The sequence below is a fragment of the Peromyscus eremicus genome, chromosome 15 (genome assembly GCF_949786415.1).
Source record: "Peromyscus eremicus chromosome 15, PerEre_H2_v1, whole genome shotgun sequence".
Classification (NCBI taxonomy): Eukaryota; Metazoa; Chordata; class Mammalia; order Rodentia; family Cricetidae; genus Peromyscus; species Peromyscus eremicus.
Window position 1 is genome coordinate 38,879,081 of NC_081431.1, and position 14,314 is coordinate 38,893,394.

General features: G+C 53.0%; 1 protein-coding gene across 1 annotated transcript in view; it reads left to right on the forward strand.

Annotated features, from left to right (window-relative positions):
- The window catches only part of Qsox1 (quiescin sulfhydryl oxidase 1), a 36,417-nt gene extending 22,871 nt beyond the window's left edge, over positions 1 to 13,546 (forward strand). Inside the window, exons 6-13 of the mRNA XM_059280165.1 lie at positions 294 to 436; positions 1,990 to 2,124; positions 4,947 to 5,076; positions 8,461 to 8,583; positions 9,395 to 9,542; positions 10,603 to 10,782; positions 11,789 to 12,015; positions 12,863 to 13,546. Coding sequence (XP_059136148.1) covers positions 294 to 436; positions 1,990 to 2,124; positions 4,947 to 5,076; positions 8,461 to 8,583; positions 9,395 to 9,542; positions 10,603 to 10,782; positions 11,789 to 12,015; positions 12,863 to 12,871 — 1,095 coding nt within the window. The 3' untranslated portion in view covers positions 12,872 to 13,546. The remainder of the gene's footprint in view (positions 1 to 293; positions 437 to 1,989; positions 2,125 to 4,946; positions 5,077 to 8,460; positions 8,584 to 9,394; positions 9,543 to 10,602; positions 10,783 to 11,788; positions 12,016 to 12,862) is intronic.
- The last annotated feature ends 768 nt before the right edge of the window (positions 13,547 to 14,314 follow it).

Consider the following 14,314-nt stretch of genomic DNA (forward strand, 5'->3'; position numbering starts at 1 on the left):
TGACCTAGGATATAGCTATAAAGCTTTATATAAGAATAAAAATAAAACCACATTTTACCATATTCAGTTGGTACTATCATAGGACATCTGGACAGTTCCAAGGCCCTCATCTTGGGTGGTATTTGGTAGTTATAACCTGAGGGCTGTATGAGCTTTATCACGGTGGTCCGCTCTGCAAGGTTTCAAGTCTAGATAGAATAGAGCTGTTGCCTAGTCCCTACCAAGCAGCAGGCCATTTACTCAGGCTCTCTCTCCCCACTGGGTAAGCCCCTCACATCCTGCTGTCTCTGCAGGTAGCTCTGGACCTGTCCCAGCGCCATATACCGGTGCGCAGGGTCTTGAATACCGAGAAAGACGTGGTGAACAAGTTTGGTGTCACTGATTTCCCATCATGCTACCTGCTCTTTCGGAATGGCTCTGCCTCCCGAGTGCCTGTGTGAGTGTGATGTCCCCGTCTCCTCCATGTCTATTCATTCTTCCTGCCTAGAGAGAGCGCTAGGAAGAACAGCCAAGCAGGAGAAGCAGATGTCTGATCCTTGGTGTGAGACAAGACCTCCACCCTTGCAGCTCAGGGTTCCTGCCTCAGCCCTGAATGCTTCTAAGCCATCCACAGCACACCCTGGCCATGGCCCCCATCCCCTCTGTCCACAGAGGAGTGCACTGACAGGGTGCAGGCCTGGCAAGGACTCAGACATGCTGGACCTTCCCTCCCTTTCCTTTTCTAATTGCAGAAAAGTCCATTAGGAGCCAGACAATAGCCCATTCCAAAATGTCAGGAGAAAACAATCAAGCCAGCCTCAGCTGCTGTGTCAGCCTCCTGCTGCTGAATGGCCTGTTAAATGGCACCAGATGGTGCCTTGGTGCCCTCTGCAGGCAGATGATTGATGTCAGCCTGGCCTTGCAGGCAGAAATCCGGGGGGCCAAGGAGCTCAAGGCTACCCTCGCTACCCAGAAATCTGCTTCTTGGGGCCATTAGTACCACCCTACACTGAAGCTGAGCTAGGCAGCTTCTTGCCCTTGCCCTAGCCTAGGTCACCAGTGCCCCTGAGGCAGGCCTCTCAGAGTCAAGAAGTATGTTCATAAGGGGAATGTTAGGCTAGATCCTGGGCAGGCCCAGAAGTGCCAGTCCTAGAGGCGAGAAGAGGCATTGTTTCCTCACGTGGAGTTGGTGGAGGAGAAAATTGTTTATGACGATGCTGCTCCTGAACCATCTGCTCATTGATAGATAGTGAGCCCGGATGGCATAGCGGGGAAGCCATGCTTCCTGATGCTGGCCCCCAAGGGACATCCTGTCACTGATGCTTATCTTGGCCAGACCTTTTTGAGGAGCTATTTCCTGCCCTTACGACTCCTGTGTTAGGAGAAAGAAATCTGGAGGATTTGGACAAACCTGGTTCTCTGTTATTGATATTATTTTTAAAATTACATATCAAACTCTGACTTCCTTGGAGAGTAATGTTACCTTGTGCTGTCTTGGAACAAGCTTATGGGAGGGTGACTGCCTCAAGACCAGTCATCTTTTCGTCTGTAGGGAAGAGAGTCAAACCCAGCCATTCCTGTCATTGGTAGTTTTTGTCTTTGTGGTGCTGGGGTCCCAACCCAGAACTTGCACAAACTGGGTAGAAGCTGTCCTGTCGAAGTGTATCCCCGGTTCTCTCTGGCAGAATGGATGCTGTTCCCAGTGGAGTCCACCTGCCTCTAAAGACCATGGCCTTGACTGGAGACAGGAGGCATGTTGAGTCACTCAGGCCCAGTTACTTTTTCAGACAGAGGTTCCATATCCGACTGGTGTAAAAGAGGGTTTCTATAGCATGTCCAGTGACTGGACAGGTTAAAGTCAGGCCTAAGGGGCCAAAGACGAGGTGGGGGTAAGTTTAGTTCGTTCTTGCTCAGCCTCTCTGTTGGAGGAGCCACCCTGTTGACTCCCCTGATGTTGGCCAGCTCTGTGAGTCTTCCTTTTTACTTACTCTTCCCTTTCCCTCTTCCCAGGCTGATGGAGTCCAGGTCTTTCTACACATCGTACCTCCGGGGACTGTCTGGACCGACCAGGGAGACCTCCTCAACCACAGCGGCGCCAGTCACTACTGAGAGTATAGCACCCACAGTGTGGAATATTGTAGACCAGTAAGGGCACCAGCTTCTCACATACATCCCTGCTCCTTCCTCCTCTCTGATCATGGCCACATCCCCTGCACGAACATGGCCTTACTCATTCCTGTTCCTGTCATGGGGATAGCCTACATCTGTCCCTTCACAGCTGGCCTTGGGTTTTAGAACTCAACCCAGGACTTGAACATGCTAGGTAGAAACTCTACCATTGAACTACATCCCCAGTTGAGTAACACCGTGCTACACAGTAGGCCTTTGGGGGTGCATGACTACTGACCATGCTCAGGAATCTTGCTGTGGCCTCTCCTGTCTTCTGACAGGACCTCAGGGCCAAATGTGGGTTTGCCAAATGGCATCGCACGTTATCCTTCATAACTGAAGAAATGCTGTCTGTCGCCCACATTGCATAAGCTTAACTTTTCTTAAAAGCAAGTAGAAGCCAGGCATGGCGCTGGACACTTGCAATGCCAGTGCCTAGGCGGCCACAGCAGCAGGTTGTGCATTCCAGGCCAGTCTGACTGTGCAGTGAGAAAGCAGGAGTGAGAACGAGAAAGGAAAGGGGGAGGGAAGGACAGTGGGAAGTCGAGTCAGTGTGGAGGATTACTAGGGAGGGTCCACACCAACTTGTGTCCCGAGCAGTTGTTTCTTCAGGGCCACACGTGCTAGGATTGTGGGTTCCGATCTGTCTAGTGGAGTGTGAGGTCTGGCATCTGTGTGCACATCAACTCTGAAAGGGACAGACTGCTGTCCACGCTGTCCCCAGGCCCTTCTGCTATCCCAGTTCTCCAGCCTTGTGAGTAGCTGGGTCCTTAGCTTTCCACTCTCGCAGAGGGCCAGCTTTTTTAGGGGTGTGTGTGTGTGTGTGTGTGTGTGTGTGTGTGTGTGTGTGTGTGCACTGCCCATCTGTTTTTCTGCCCCTCAGTGATTTTTGCTTAGAGCAGAATGAAGCTCTACACACAAGCAGTCACTGCTCATAGACTTTACAGTCCCCTTCAAAGCATCCCTTCTAGGAAGTCACCCAACCTTCTTCTGAATGCCACAGGTATCAGGGAGTGCGCTACTTTTCAGGTAGTCCTTATCTTTGCAGATTTTTAAGTGTGAAAGAACTGCTGGTTATATGAGGCTCCTGGCAAGGCTGTCTGAGCAGGCAGCTCGGTGCTGGCTCAGAAAGACAGCCTGTAAGTGGGGCATGCCCAGAGAACTGGGGGAAAGGTCCAGAACGGGTCTCACAGCCTAGCATAGCAGACCTGATGGGTAGAAAGAAGTACAGTGGAAGGAGTTTCAGTAGATCAAGTCAGGAAAGAGACTTAGTGGTGACACTGAGTGCCCAGGGATGGCTCAGCGGGTGAAGTACTTGGGCAGAGGTGAGCCTTGAGTTCAAATCACAAGCACCCTGTGAAAGCTGGATGTAGTGGTGCGCCTGTAACCCCAGCGTTGAGGAGTGCAGTCAGGCAGAAATGGGGCTCCATAGCCAGCCAGTCTAGCTGAAATGGTGAGCTCCCAGTTGAGTGCAGGGACCCTGTCTCCAAAAACAAAGTGCAGAAGCAATTGAGGAAGCCATCCCAGTGCCAGCCTCTGCTCTCCACATGCAGCCACACCTGCACACGTGTGTACACCACACACGCATGCACGCACACGAAGGTGTCATTGGTCATTTTTATCATTCGGATTATTCAGGTTACTAAGAGTTGTGCCAAGTTCTGGGTTTGCTACCTTCCTACATCATCTCACTGTATCATAAGGCCACTTTTTAAGATTTGATTTCTATTATTTATACATATGTGTGTGTCATAGCCAGAAGAGATCATCAGATTCCTTGAAGTTGGAGTTTCAGGAGGTTATAAATGGCCTGGTGTGGGTCCTGGGAACTGAACTAAGATCCTCTGAAGAGCAGTACAGCCTCTTATTAGAGATAGTCTCTAAGCTATCTCTCCAGACCAGTGAGGTCACTTGTTGAAGCAGAGCGTCAGAATGGTGAGGTAAACTGAGGCCAGAGGACACCACAGTAGAGATTTTGCCTGAGAGTGAAGTGTATGTAGTCACTGCTCATCTTGGCAGCCGGCCTTGTTGGCTCCATACCTTCAAGAGGCAGAACTATTGCTTAGTTTTACAAGTGAAGTAGCTCAGGAAATAGGAATCATCTGAGCTCATAAAACTAGCTCACCATCATGCTGAGGCCGGAACCCAGGTGTCAAAGGCAGAGGTGGAGAAGTAACCAGCATTCAGTGTTCCCGGCAGTACCTGAGCTGACCCCATGGAAGCATGGTGGACATGGGATGGCACAACTGCCTGGAGAGGTCTAAGGCCTGACAGGTCTAGAAACTGTATGCATATGAGCCCTGAAAGAAACAGAGAACGTGTTTCCTCTCCCATCTCTGCCGTCCCAGCCCCTAGCCTTGGTGGGAGGCTTAAACTCTAGGCCTTTCCCTTTCCCAGAGAGCTTAGCTTTTCCAGAGCTTTGTATATCCACTGTCAGTCTGTTTGTCTGTCCCTAAGGGTCTTTGCTCAAAACAGAATGAGCCTAGTTAGTGAGTTACAGAAGGGGCTAGCTCTAGACCTGGAGAGAAGGCCTTATCTACCTACACCGAGCTGGTTTACATCTGTTTTCAATCTTCTTAGCAACCTACCTGTGAGCAATGTGCTATGTCTGTTCTACAGCTGAGGGATTGAGACCTGGAAAAGTTATTCATCCAAGGCATTCAGCCAACTGCTGTCAGAGCCCAGCACTATGCATTGCTGTGACATCAGTAATGCCTCCCCCCCCCCCCACTTCATTCCTTTGAGCGCTTGCTGTGAGGTTGATGTGCCTTCTCTTTCTGCTTCCTGTTGGTCCTCAGCTCCAAGATCTACATGGCTGACCTGGAATCCTCACTACATTACATCTTGCATGTAGAAGTGGGAAAGTTCTCGGTTCTGGACGGACATCGCCTGGCGGCCCTGAAAAAGTTTATTGCCGTATTGGCCAAGGTGAGCAGAGCCCCAGCCTCCTTTGACTCTGTAGTTCCATATGTAATTAGTATGCATGTCTGGAAGCCGTACACCACACTAGTCCTTTCCTTGAGGAATTCAGATCTGACTGGACACCTGGGCCCATACCTGTCCAGGTCCCCCATAGACTGCTACCCTCCTCTCACAGCCATATTCTGTGCCAGCTCCACCCCACCCTGTAGGAAGAGGGGAGAGACACGGGGCCAGAAACCCCAATACCTGGGAATATGCCCAGCCATCCAGTGACTTACTCTGCCTGCTTGCCTGGGTTCTCCACCTCACTGAAGCCCCAGACCGTGGCTTCTCACTCCCTGCCATGGTGACTGGGGAGATGGGACTGTGGGCCACCAGAGTGAGGAAGCGCGCTTTTTACACTGCTGTCTTTCTTCTCGGTAAAACCCAGATCCCTAGTGTTCACCCTCAACTGCGCTCCCTGGCTTCCCGGAAAGGTGGCAGCTCCTCAGAGTGAAACTCCTGGTTTTCAAGGACCTGATGTGAAGCATTTAGTCTCCTTACCCGCTTTGCAAAGTGGTATCCCTACCATTTAAGGGGCCCAGGGGCTTAAGTGACTTGCCTTACAATTGCCAGCAGGACCAGACCCAAGGCCTGAGCTGAGGCGTTGCCATCCAAAGCTGCCTTTCTGTTTCCTCCCCACTCTGGCTTCCCATTCACGGCCAGCCTGCCCTGCTTTGCTGCTGAGTCAGGGCTGCCTGTCCCCTGGGCCTGCTTGCTGACTCAGCCTCCCTCAGTGGCAGCTGATTCAAGCCCGCCCTTCCCAGGTCTGTGAGAAGCTCTGCTCTCTCCCTGTCTCACCTCCTCTGCTGCCATCCCCACCCTCTCGGCTTGGTGGTCGGAGTGTCTGTACACAGAAGACCCTGTGGGGAATGCCACAGGCAAGGCAGAGCCATTCCCATGATACAGATCTTGTTTCTGAGGCCTACAGCCTGCGCTCCACAGTCCTGAGGCCTGGGACAGACATCTTGTTGAGCATTCAGAGGGAGCAAATCTAGAGCAATCCTCTGTACTGATTTTCTACCACTGCAGTGAGGGAAAGCTCCTATGCGCTCCCCGACTCCTGCAGACCTCAATGAGAAGGACTCCTCAGCCCAGGTCAGCCTACTCCAAAGGAGTCCCCAAAGCAGTAGTTTCTCCTGTGCAGCTTGTATCTATTCACAGCTACAAGCAATTTGGTATTTAGTTTGCACTGTGTGAGGCCCATATGAGAGGAGACACAGAAAACACCCAGGTTAGATAGAGGCCTGAACAGCACACTCCAGTGGGTCAGGAGAAGAGTGGGGGGGAGGGGACCCTTCGGCCTGAAGCCAGCTCTCTCTCGGAGAACACAGGATGATGGCACTGATGCAGAGGACTGAGGGAAGCCAGGTGTGTGGATGGCCACAGAGGGAGTAGGGTGACCTGGGACACAGGTGGAGAGGCCCTGTTGACCTTCGCCTGCATGCCTGTCACATTCTGCCTTACTGCCCTGGAAGCTTCCTTCCTGAAGAATAATAGTCCAAGGTGCTCCCTTCCCTGAGCTCTGGCAGGCTGACTGTACAGTGAACTGGGTATTTGCTTACTTTCCATTCTTAAATTCTGTGGGTAGTGTTCATCATTTTATAGGTGAAATGACAGCTGAGAAGTGAAACGCCTGGTCTGAGGAGAAAGTCTCCTCTAACCCCCTCTCTTGCCTTTCACAACTGAGCACTCCAGGGACAGGAGAGCCTGGAATGAAGAGCTCTTCGGTCAGCCTGCCTTGTCACGTGTGGGCAGCTGTCAGGGCCGGCCACTGGGTGGCGTGTGCTCACCAAGGTTTCCCTGCTCTGCTGTCCAGAGCCCTTTAATTCATCCTTCCTTCTGATGCATGGCCTTAGAAGGCGGAAGGAAGATGCCAAGTCAGGATGGCAGGCGGAGGTCAGTGAGAAATGCTGACTTTGAGCTGTAAATCAGTGTGTGGGCCCAGAGCTCCCAGGAGCTAGCCAGGAGGAAGCATCCGGAAGCACAAGCCTTTCCAGCCATTTTTCTCTCTGGGGGATGGCCAGCCTGAGGTTTGGTAAGGACGTCTAACATCTTCCCAGAGGACTGGATCTGGTAGCAGATTCTCCTGTACCATCTTGTATCCAGGATTCTTCTCTCAGATGGTTTTCTTTTCACTCCTCTCGTCACATTTCTCAGGCTCATTGTCTTCTCCACCGACCTCTTTGCTCTGTGTGGTTTTATCTGCCCTGCTCCTCTGCTGCACCCCTATGTCCCCCACCCCCACTTGTACATGCACACATATGCACACATGCGCATAGTCCCTCCTCCCCCGAGCCCCTGTGGTTTTAGAGTGCTGATACTAATCAGATTTGAGTTGACTTATTGTCAAAGTAGCTTTTCATGTTCCTCGGAGGCCCTTGGGAGTTACCGTCAAGATTTGGATCTTGGCCCTAAGCCCTGGGCTCGCCTGTCCGCATTGGCGGCCTATGGGCCAAAAACAAAAGGTCTTTTGCCAGCCTATTACCAATGAAGGTTTCTCCTCAGTTTGGTTCTTGTCTTTTCAAAAGAAAGAACTGAGCCAAGAAACACCGACAGCTAGAATAGTTTACTTAGCAAAAAGCAGAGAGCACAGTCCAGGCAGCTTGGAGTGGGTGTTCCAAAGGAGGTGGGCAGAAGCCCGCTGAGTCCTGCATTGGGGACTTAAGACTCTCTGGTTCCTCCCTCTTGTGATGCCGTTGTAAAGTCCCTGCCCTTGAGTCTGTCTTCCCTTCATCTCACTACTGAGGATGGCTCAAGATGTCCCTGCTGTCCCCCACCCCCATCCCCACCCCGTATTTCTCAGCAGGTTTGTTGGTGGTCATAGGTGGGCCGGGGGAAAGTGCCCTGGGATCTCAGTGTCTGAGGAACCCAACTGCTGCCCCAAGGGTGTTGGGCTGTAAAAGGGGGGTTCTGAGCATCAGAAAAGAGCTGCCAGGATGCAGCTTCAGTTCACTATTACCCCATGTTTAACCCCTCGCCTACCCACCTAAGTCCAGCTCGTCAGTAAGTTGCTCATCTGAGGACCACCTGAAATAAAGACCTGTGCCCAGTGCTCACAGCAGTCCTGGGAGTGGCATGCTCTTGGACCGTCCTTTGAGGGGTTGCATGTGGTTAGGTCAGCATTAGAGCCTGAGCCTTGACAGGAGAGACCCACAGGGCCTCAGAGACATAGTCTCTCTTCCACTCTGCCCAAAATAGACTATAGGAATCTACATTGGTGCCTATTGGCTTTGGAACATTCTAGTAAACCTGCATTGGCCCACGTCTACACAGTCTCTTACTCTTTAGAAGACTGTAAAACTGTAGAATTGTTTTTTACTCTCCAATTGCACTTGTTCCTACCTGCAGTACTTCCCTGGCCGGCCTTCGGTCCAGAACTTCCTGTACTCCTTAAATGACTGGCTTTACAAGCAGCAGAGAAAGAAGATGCCCTACAGTTTCTTTAGAGCTGCTATGGACGACAGGAAGAAGGTGAGTCTGGAAGGCAAGTAAAGACTTAGCAGTGTCCTGACATTTCTGGGACTGGAGGGACTGAGATCTCTGACGACGTTATTCAGCAGTTTGCATTAGGTCATTCCATTTATCACTAATGAGCTGCCCTTCATTGGGTTCTATAGACTGTCTCATTGAATCCTCAGACCTTAGAGTTTCCATTTAGTAGGTGAAGAAACCAAGTTTGAGCAGTTACATAACTTTTCTACTCTAAGGGCCCATGGTACCTGTAAGTGATTGGGACTAAAAACAAGGCTTGAGGCAGTGGAGTCCTATTTTTAAGATAGGGTCTTACTCTGTATCAAAGGCTACTGGCCTTGAAACTCACAGACATCTTCCTGCATCTGCTTCCCAAATGTGAAGATTATAGGGATGAGCCACCACATTTATTTACGACACCAGAGTTCTTAACCATAACTCTTGCCTGCTTCCAAGCAGCTTCCTCGTCATGGCCCACAGCAGGGCACCTATTCTTTCTGCTGTCTGCAGAAGCAATCCACACCCGATAGACATGCCCAAACCATGTGGATTTATAAGGTGTCAAGGCTTGCAGGACCTCAGTGATCATAGCAGCACTGCTCTTCCAAAGACAGAGCTTGGTCTGTGCCATGGGTTCTCGGATCGGCTATCTTTTGGTGGGTAGAGATGGCAGAGGTGCCCCATTGAGGGGACAGACCAAGAGGAGGCCCTCCTTTGCCATGTGCCGTGTGCTCCTGGGAGCTTCTCTTGTCGCCTGCTCCCGACTCTTCCTCTTCTCTGCTGTGCCCTCATGTTCACGTGTATTCCTTAGGACTCGGTTCTCGATGAGAAGGTGAACTGGGTTGGCTGCCAGGGCAGTGAGCCACATTTCCGGGGCTTTCCCTGCTCCCTGTGGGTCCTCTTCCACTTCCTGACTGTGCAGGCGAGTCGGTATAGTGAAAACTACCCACAAGAACCAGGTGAGTCCAGGGCCTGCTCACCTCGCTGTGCCTCAGACTGTCCGTTTATTCTGTCCTCCGCGGGGAGCCAGGGGAGTGATCCTGGATTGGGGGCAACTGATGAGGCAGAAAGGAAGGAAGGAAGGAAATGTTTGCAGGAATACAGTTATGGAGCCGTTGAGAAGGGGGAGGCAGAGGGGCGAGGCCAGCTGGAGTGTGGGGGGCAGTTATACCTGGAGTGGGTGCAGAAGAAATGGAGTTGGAAGGCCGAGGAGGTAAAGGGCACAGTGGTACAGGCGTTGGTGTTTTAAAGCTGCGTGCCTGTGTGTGTGTTTGTGTGTGTGTGTGTGTGTGTGTGTGTGTAAGCGCTCTCTGTGAGGTCCTGGTGGATGGAGGTAGGAGGCTGCCTTCGAAGGGTTGGAGGTGGGAACATCTAGAAGCAACAGGAAGCAAACCCTGAGGTATATGGAGTATGGAAGAGAAAAAAGGTGCGAAAGTGTTGGGGTGGGTCCACCTTCAGGAGAGGCTGGTTTCAGGTAAAGAAAAAGTGTGAGCGTGGACACTTGCTGTGCCAGCCTATGACGGGGGCGGGGGGGAGGGTGCGGGTCAGAGTGAGAATACTGAGGGGACGTGAAGAGAAATTAGAAGATATTCAGACCAGCTCAGGATGGACCTCTAAGAATGGCCCAGAGAGGTAAGGCCCACTGGAGAGCAATGGGAAACCTGAAGCAGGTAGGCAGAGGAGGGTCGTGGGAGCTAGAGTGAGTGCTCTGTTCCTTCCCACTCTCCAGTCATGTCACATGAAGCCCGAATGTCCCTCTGAAGAATGTAATGATGGGGACCTGAGAGGAGGCACTGAAGCTCAGGAGCTTTGGAGGGAATGGACCGCCTCTAGAGTGACCCCTGCAGGAGAAAAGTAGGCAAGGGGACCTTAGGCCTGTTCACACAGGCTGGAACGTGAGGCCCTTGAGCAGGGTGACCACAGCAGAGTTGAGGACAGAGCAGCCTGTGGGGATCGTGATGGAGACAGCAGAGGCTGGCGACGCCAAGGACCTTTGTGTGGTATCTCCTTTTCCTACAGCTGACGGCCAGGAGGTCCTCCAAGCCATGCGGAACTATGTTCGGTTCTTCTTCGGCTGTCGAGACTGTGCTAACCATTTTGAGCAGATGGCTGCTGCCTCTATGCACCGGGTGACAAGTCCCAAGAGTGCAGTTCTCTGGCTCTGGACTAGCCACAACAGGGTTAACGCTCGCCTCTCGGGTAAGGAAGGGCCACTTCCAAGGCTGGCGGTGGCATTTGGGGGCATTCTCACGGTCTCTTCAGCGACAGCCTATGCTTCCTCCACATATCTGCCAGTCCTGTTAACCAGTCCAGTACCGTCAGCTCCGTGTCTAGAGGGAACAGATTGGGACACTGTGTGACCCCGGTGATCAGTGCCAGCGCTCCTTCCCCTGCTGAACCAGGACCCCTCTCTGGCCTGCTAGAATCTCCCCTGCCTCCCCTGCTCTGCTTCCTGGCTATTAGCCTCTCACTCAGACTAATGGAGGAGGAGCAGGGATTTTCCATTCTCATCAGTGTGGGCTGGAGAGAGACAGGGAGCCTGTCTTGCTAGTTCCCCTTATTTCCAGTGTGCTCCCCCTGCACATGGGAGCACAGTGGGTCCGCACACAGAGCCTGGGAGGGAAGACTTCTGGAGACTGGATACTACATGTCTGAAGAGCAAGAAGGACCTCCCAGGGCGGGAGCGATGGAGCAGGTGGTGCCACACCTGGTTCCCTCCAGGGGCCTCCTGGTGACTTTGAAAAGATGACAAGGGCCTGCCTTCACTGCTGGCAGGCCCGCCCGCCCCTTCCCTACCCTTGCCTCAGCTCTGCCACCAAACGCTGCAGTGGCTGTGCCACGCTGTGGGCCAGAACTGTGCAGATTGGGCCAGGGGTTGTTTGGGGTGGTGCTGGCGATTGAACCTAGGGCCTAGCTCACTGAGCTATGTCCCCAAAGTCTCCTCTGCCCTTTTTTTGAGGCAGAGGCCAGGCTGGCCCTGATTGTCCTCCTCCTACCTCATCCCGAAGTGGGCGGGATTACAGACCTGCACCACCAGGCCTGGCCACATGCTGATTTTTTGTTTTGTATCTGTATTTTATCTTCCATCCTTTTAAAGGCTTGGGGAGCCTTTTTGTCGATGAAAAAGCTGGTGTTCTGAACACAGGAAACCTAGCTCCTACGCAGACCAGATACAACCAAACACTGTATGTGCTTCTCTCCCCAGGTGCTCCGAGTGAGGACCCCCTCTTCCCCAAAGTGCAGTGGCCACCCCGTGACATGTGTTTTGCCTGCCATAATGAACTCAGCGGACAGCAGCCTGTGTGGGATGTAGATGCCACCTTCAACTTTCTCAAGGCTCACTTCTCCCCAGGAAACATCATCATGGACTCTCCTGCAGCTGGACTAACAACCCAGAGGGGTCCCCAGAATCCGGAAACTACCCCAAAGCTGGTAATGGATGCATTAGAACTGGAGACCAGAAATTCAGTGCTGGGCCATGAGCAGGCTGCTTCTACAAAGTCCCCTGGAGCTAACTGCCCTAGATGTTCCAGCTGAGAAGCCTGAAGCAAGTGGCCCCCAGGAACTATACACAGGCCTCAGAATGAGTGGAGCTCCACCAGGGCAGGGCCCTCCTGAGCACATGGAAGAGCTTCAGAGGGATACACAGGAGCATGCCCAGGGCCAGCATCACTTGAGCAAGAGACACACTGAGGCCTTATTGCTGCCTGAGGTGAACCACCTCCAAGGCTCTTTAGAGCTAAGGCGAGGGGGCCGCAGCCCCAAGCAGCTAGCCAGCATACCTGAAGGGGAGCCAAAGGCCCGAGCTGTACAGGGCCAAGGCCCGTGGCTACAGGTTCTGGGAGGGGGTTTTTCCCACCTGGACATTAGCCTCTGTGTGGGGCTCTACTCTGTGTCCTTCATGGGCTTACTAGCCATGTACACCTACTTCCGGGCCAGGATGAGGACCCTGAAGGGCCACGCTAGTCACCCCGTAGCCTGAACTGTCCAGGAAGAGGACAGGAGATGGAGCTGCCATCCATAGAGCTTTTTTGGCCCCCTGACCCCCTCGCTTCCCCTCTGCCCCTTCTTCCCTTTTCTCCCTTAGAGTAGCAAGTCCAAGAAAGCTAGCTGTTGCAGTGAGCCCCTGGAGTCTGCTGTGAAGGAGTCCATAGACAAGACAGACAGGGTCCCAGTGTCATCTGACCAGCACGGGGCAGGGGCAGCCTACGGCAGGGGTGGGGGTGGGGGGTTCCGGGAGGCTCGGCCCTGGCTTCAGCACCAAATTCCTGTTTTTCAGCTTATGTGAAGTCCTCCCCATTCCCGCTGAAGTCTCAATGTCTCCTGCTTGGTCTTGGCCTTAAATTGAGGCAGACAAGTCCAGAGTTTCCATCCAGAAGAGAGTATCCTGGGCTGGGTGGGCTGGAGTGGACCTCCTCAGTGCATTCTGAGGTTCTGTCTCCTTCCCTCCCTCTCAACGTGAAGAAAAAGCATCACTCCTGCCCTACCCAGCTTCGGCACCTCAGACCCGAGTGGGCTTTGGCTACAGGAGTGGGTCTGGAAGCCTCAGGAGGTGATCCTGGTCTTCCAGGTTCAAACTAGAGTTTCTGCTGCAAGGGTGTAGTTTGAGGTCGGTGGGGTTTGGCAGGCTGGGTGGGTGACAGTGGCTGGGCTGTGGGCTGTGGTGCTTACTTGGTGGCAGGGGTAAAGGGGTGGGTGGCGCTGGGTCCAGGTAGTCCTGTGCTAGCTGTGAGAGGGCAGACTTCTCCTCTCTGAGCTGGGGCTCTCGTCTTTTATTTTGTTCTCTTTAATCAATGCTGACTGTTGGACGTGGAAGGTGCTGGGTTGAGAGCAGTGGAGGAGGGTTTCCTCTTTGGGTTCCACTGCGGGCAGGCAGAGGTGGAAAGAGGCTGGGACACATGCTTCCTTCCCACTCTCCCACTACTGCTTGGGAGGGGCGAATAAAATTATTTTTGTTAAGTCACACATAGTGTTTGACTTGTTCCTTGGAGACCTCCTGTCCAGGTCTCTACCGAATGCCTAGCGTCCGGCCTCACCTGAGATCCAGCAGCAGAGCGGTCCAGGAGCAGCCTCTCACCTCACTCCTCACAGAGCACTCTCGTGCCCCAGGCCTTGGGGATGCTCTGCCACTTCCTGCTCTCTACCCTCCCTGAGACCTGCCTGGGTGTCAGAGGAGCTCTTCCTCCAGGACTGACGGGTTGGTTTGTCCAGCCAGCCCGGGTTGGCTGCTCAGCCAGGAGGAGTCAGCCTGGATTAGACTTTGTCCCTAATCCAGCCTTCTGGGTTTTACAGGGATCAGAGCAGCTGATAATGAACCTCATTAGGGGGGAGCAGAAGCCTCAATCCGATTTGGGGTTTTCTCTGACATCTTCACTCAGCTCAGATGGCCTCAGCATTGGGTGCAGCAGGTGGAATACCAAGGACACCTCCTGTGCTGGGGCAGCTGGGGTGGGGGAGGGGCAGCTGGCAGGGCATTTGACCTCTTTAGCAGCCTGGCTCTGAGGGTGGCTTCCCTCTCTGTGTCTGAGCCCCACCCCACATCCTCCTAGGCCTTCCCTGCTGGACCCTGCTTGAGGGTGGGAGAGGCTGACTGGCCAGCACATGATCAAGGAGGGTTTTGGAAAGAGGCTCCAGGGGCCAGTGTCCGAGGAAGTGCCCTACCAGTCCAAGACCACAGAGGTCCCTGGCTGCTCATAAAATGTCAAGGAAAGATTTCTGTCAACAAATCCTA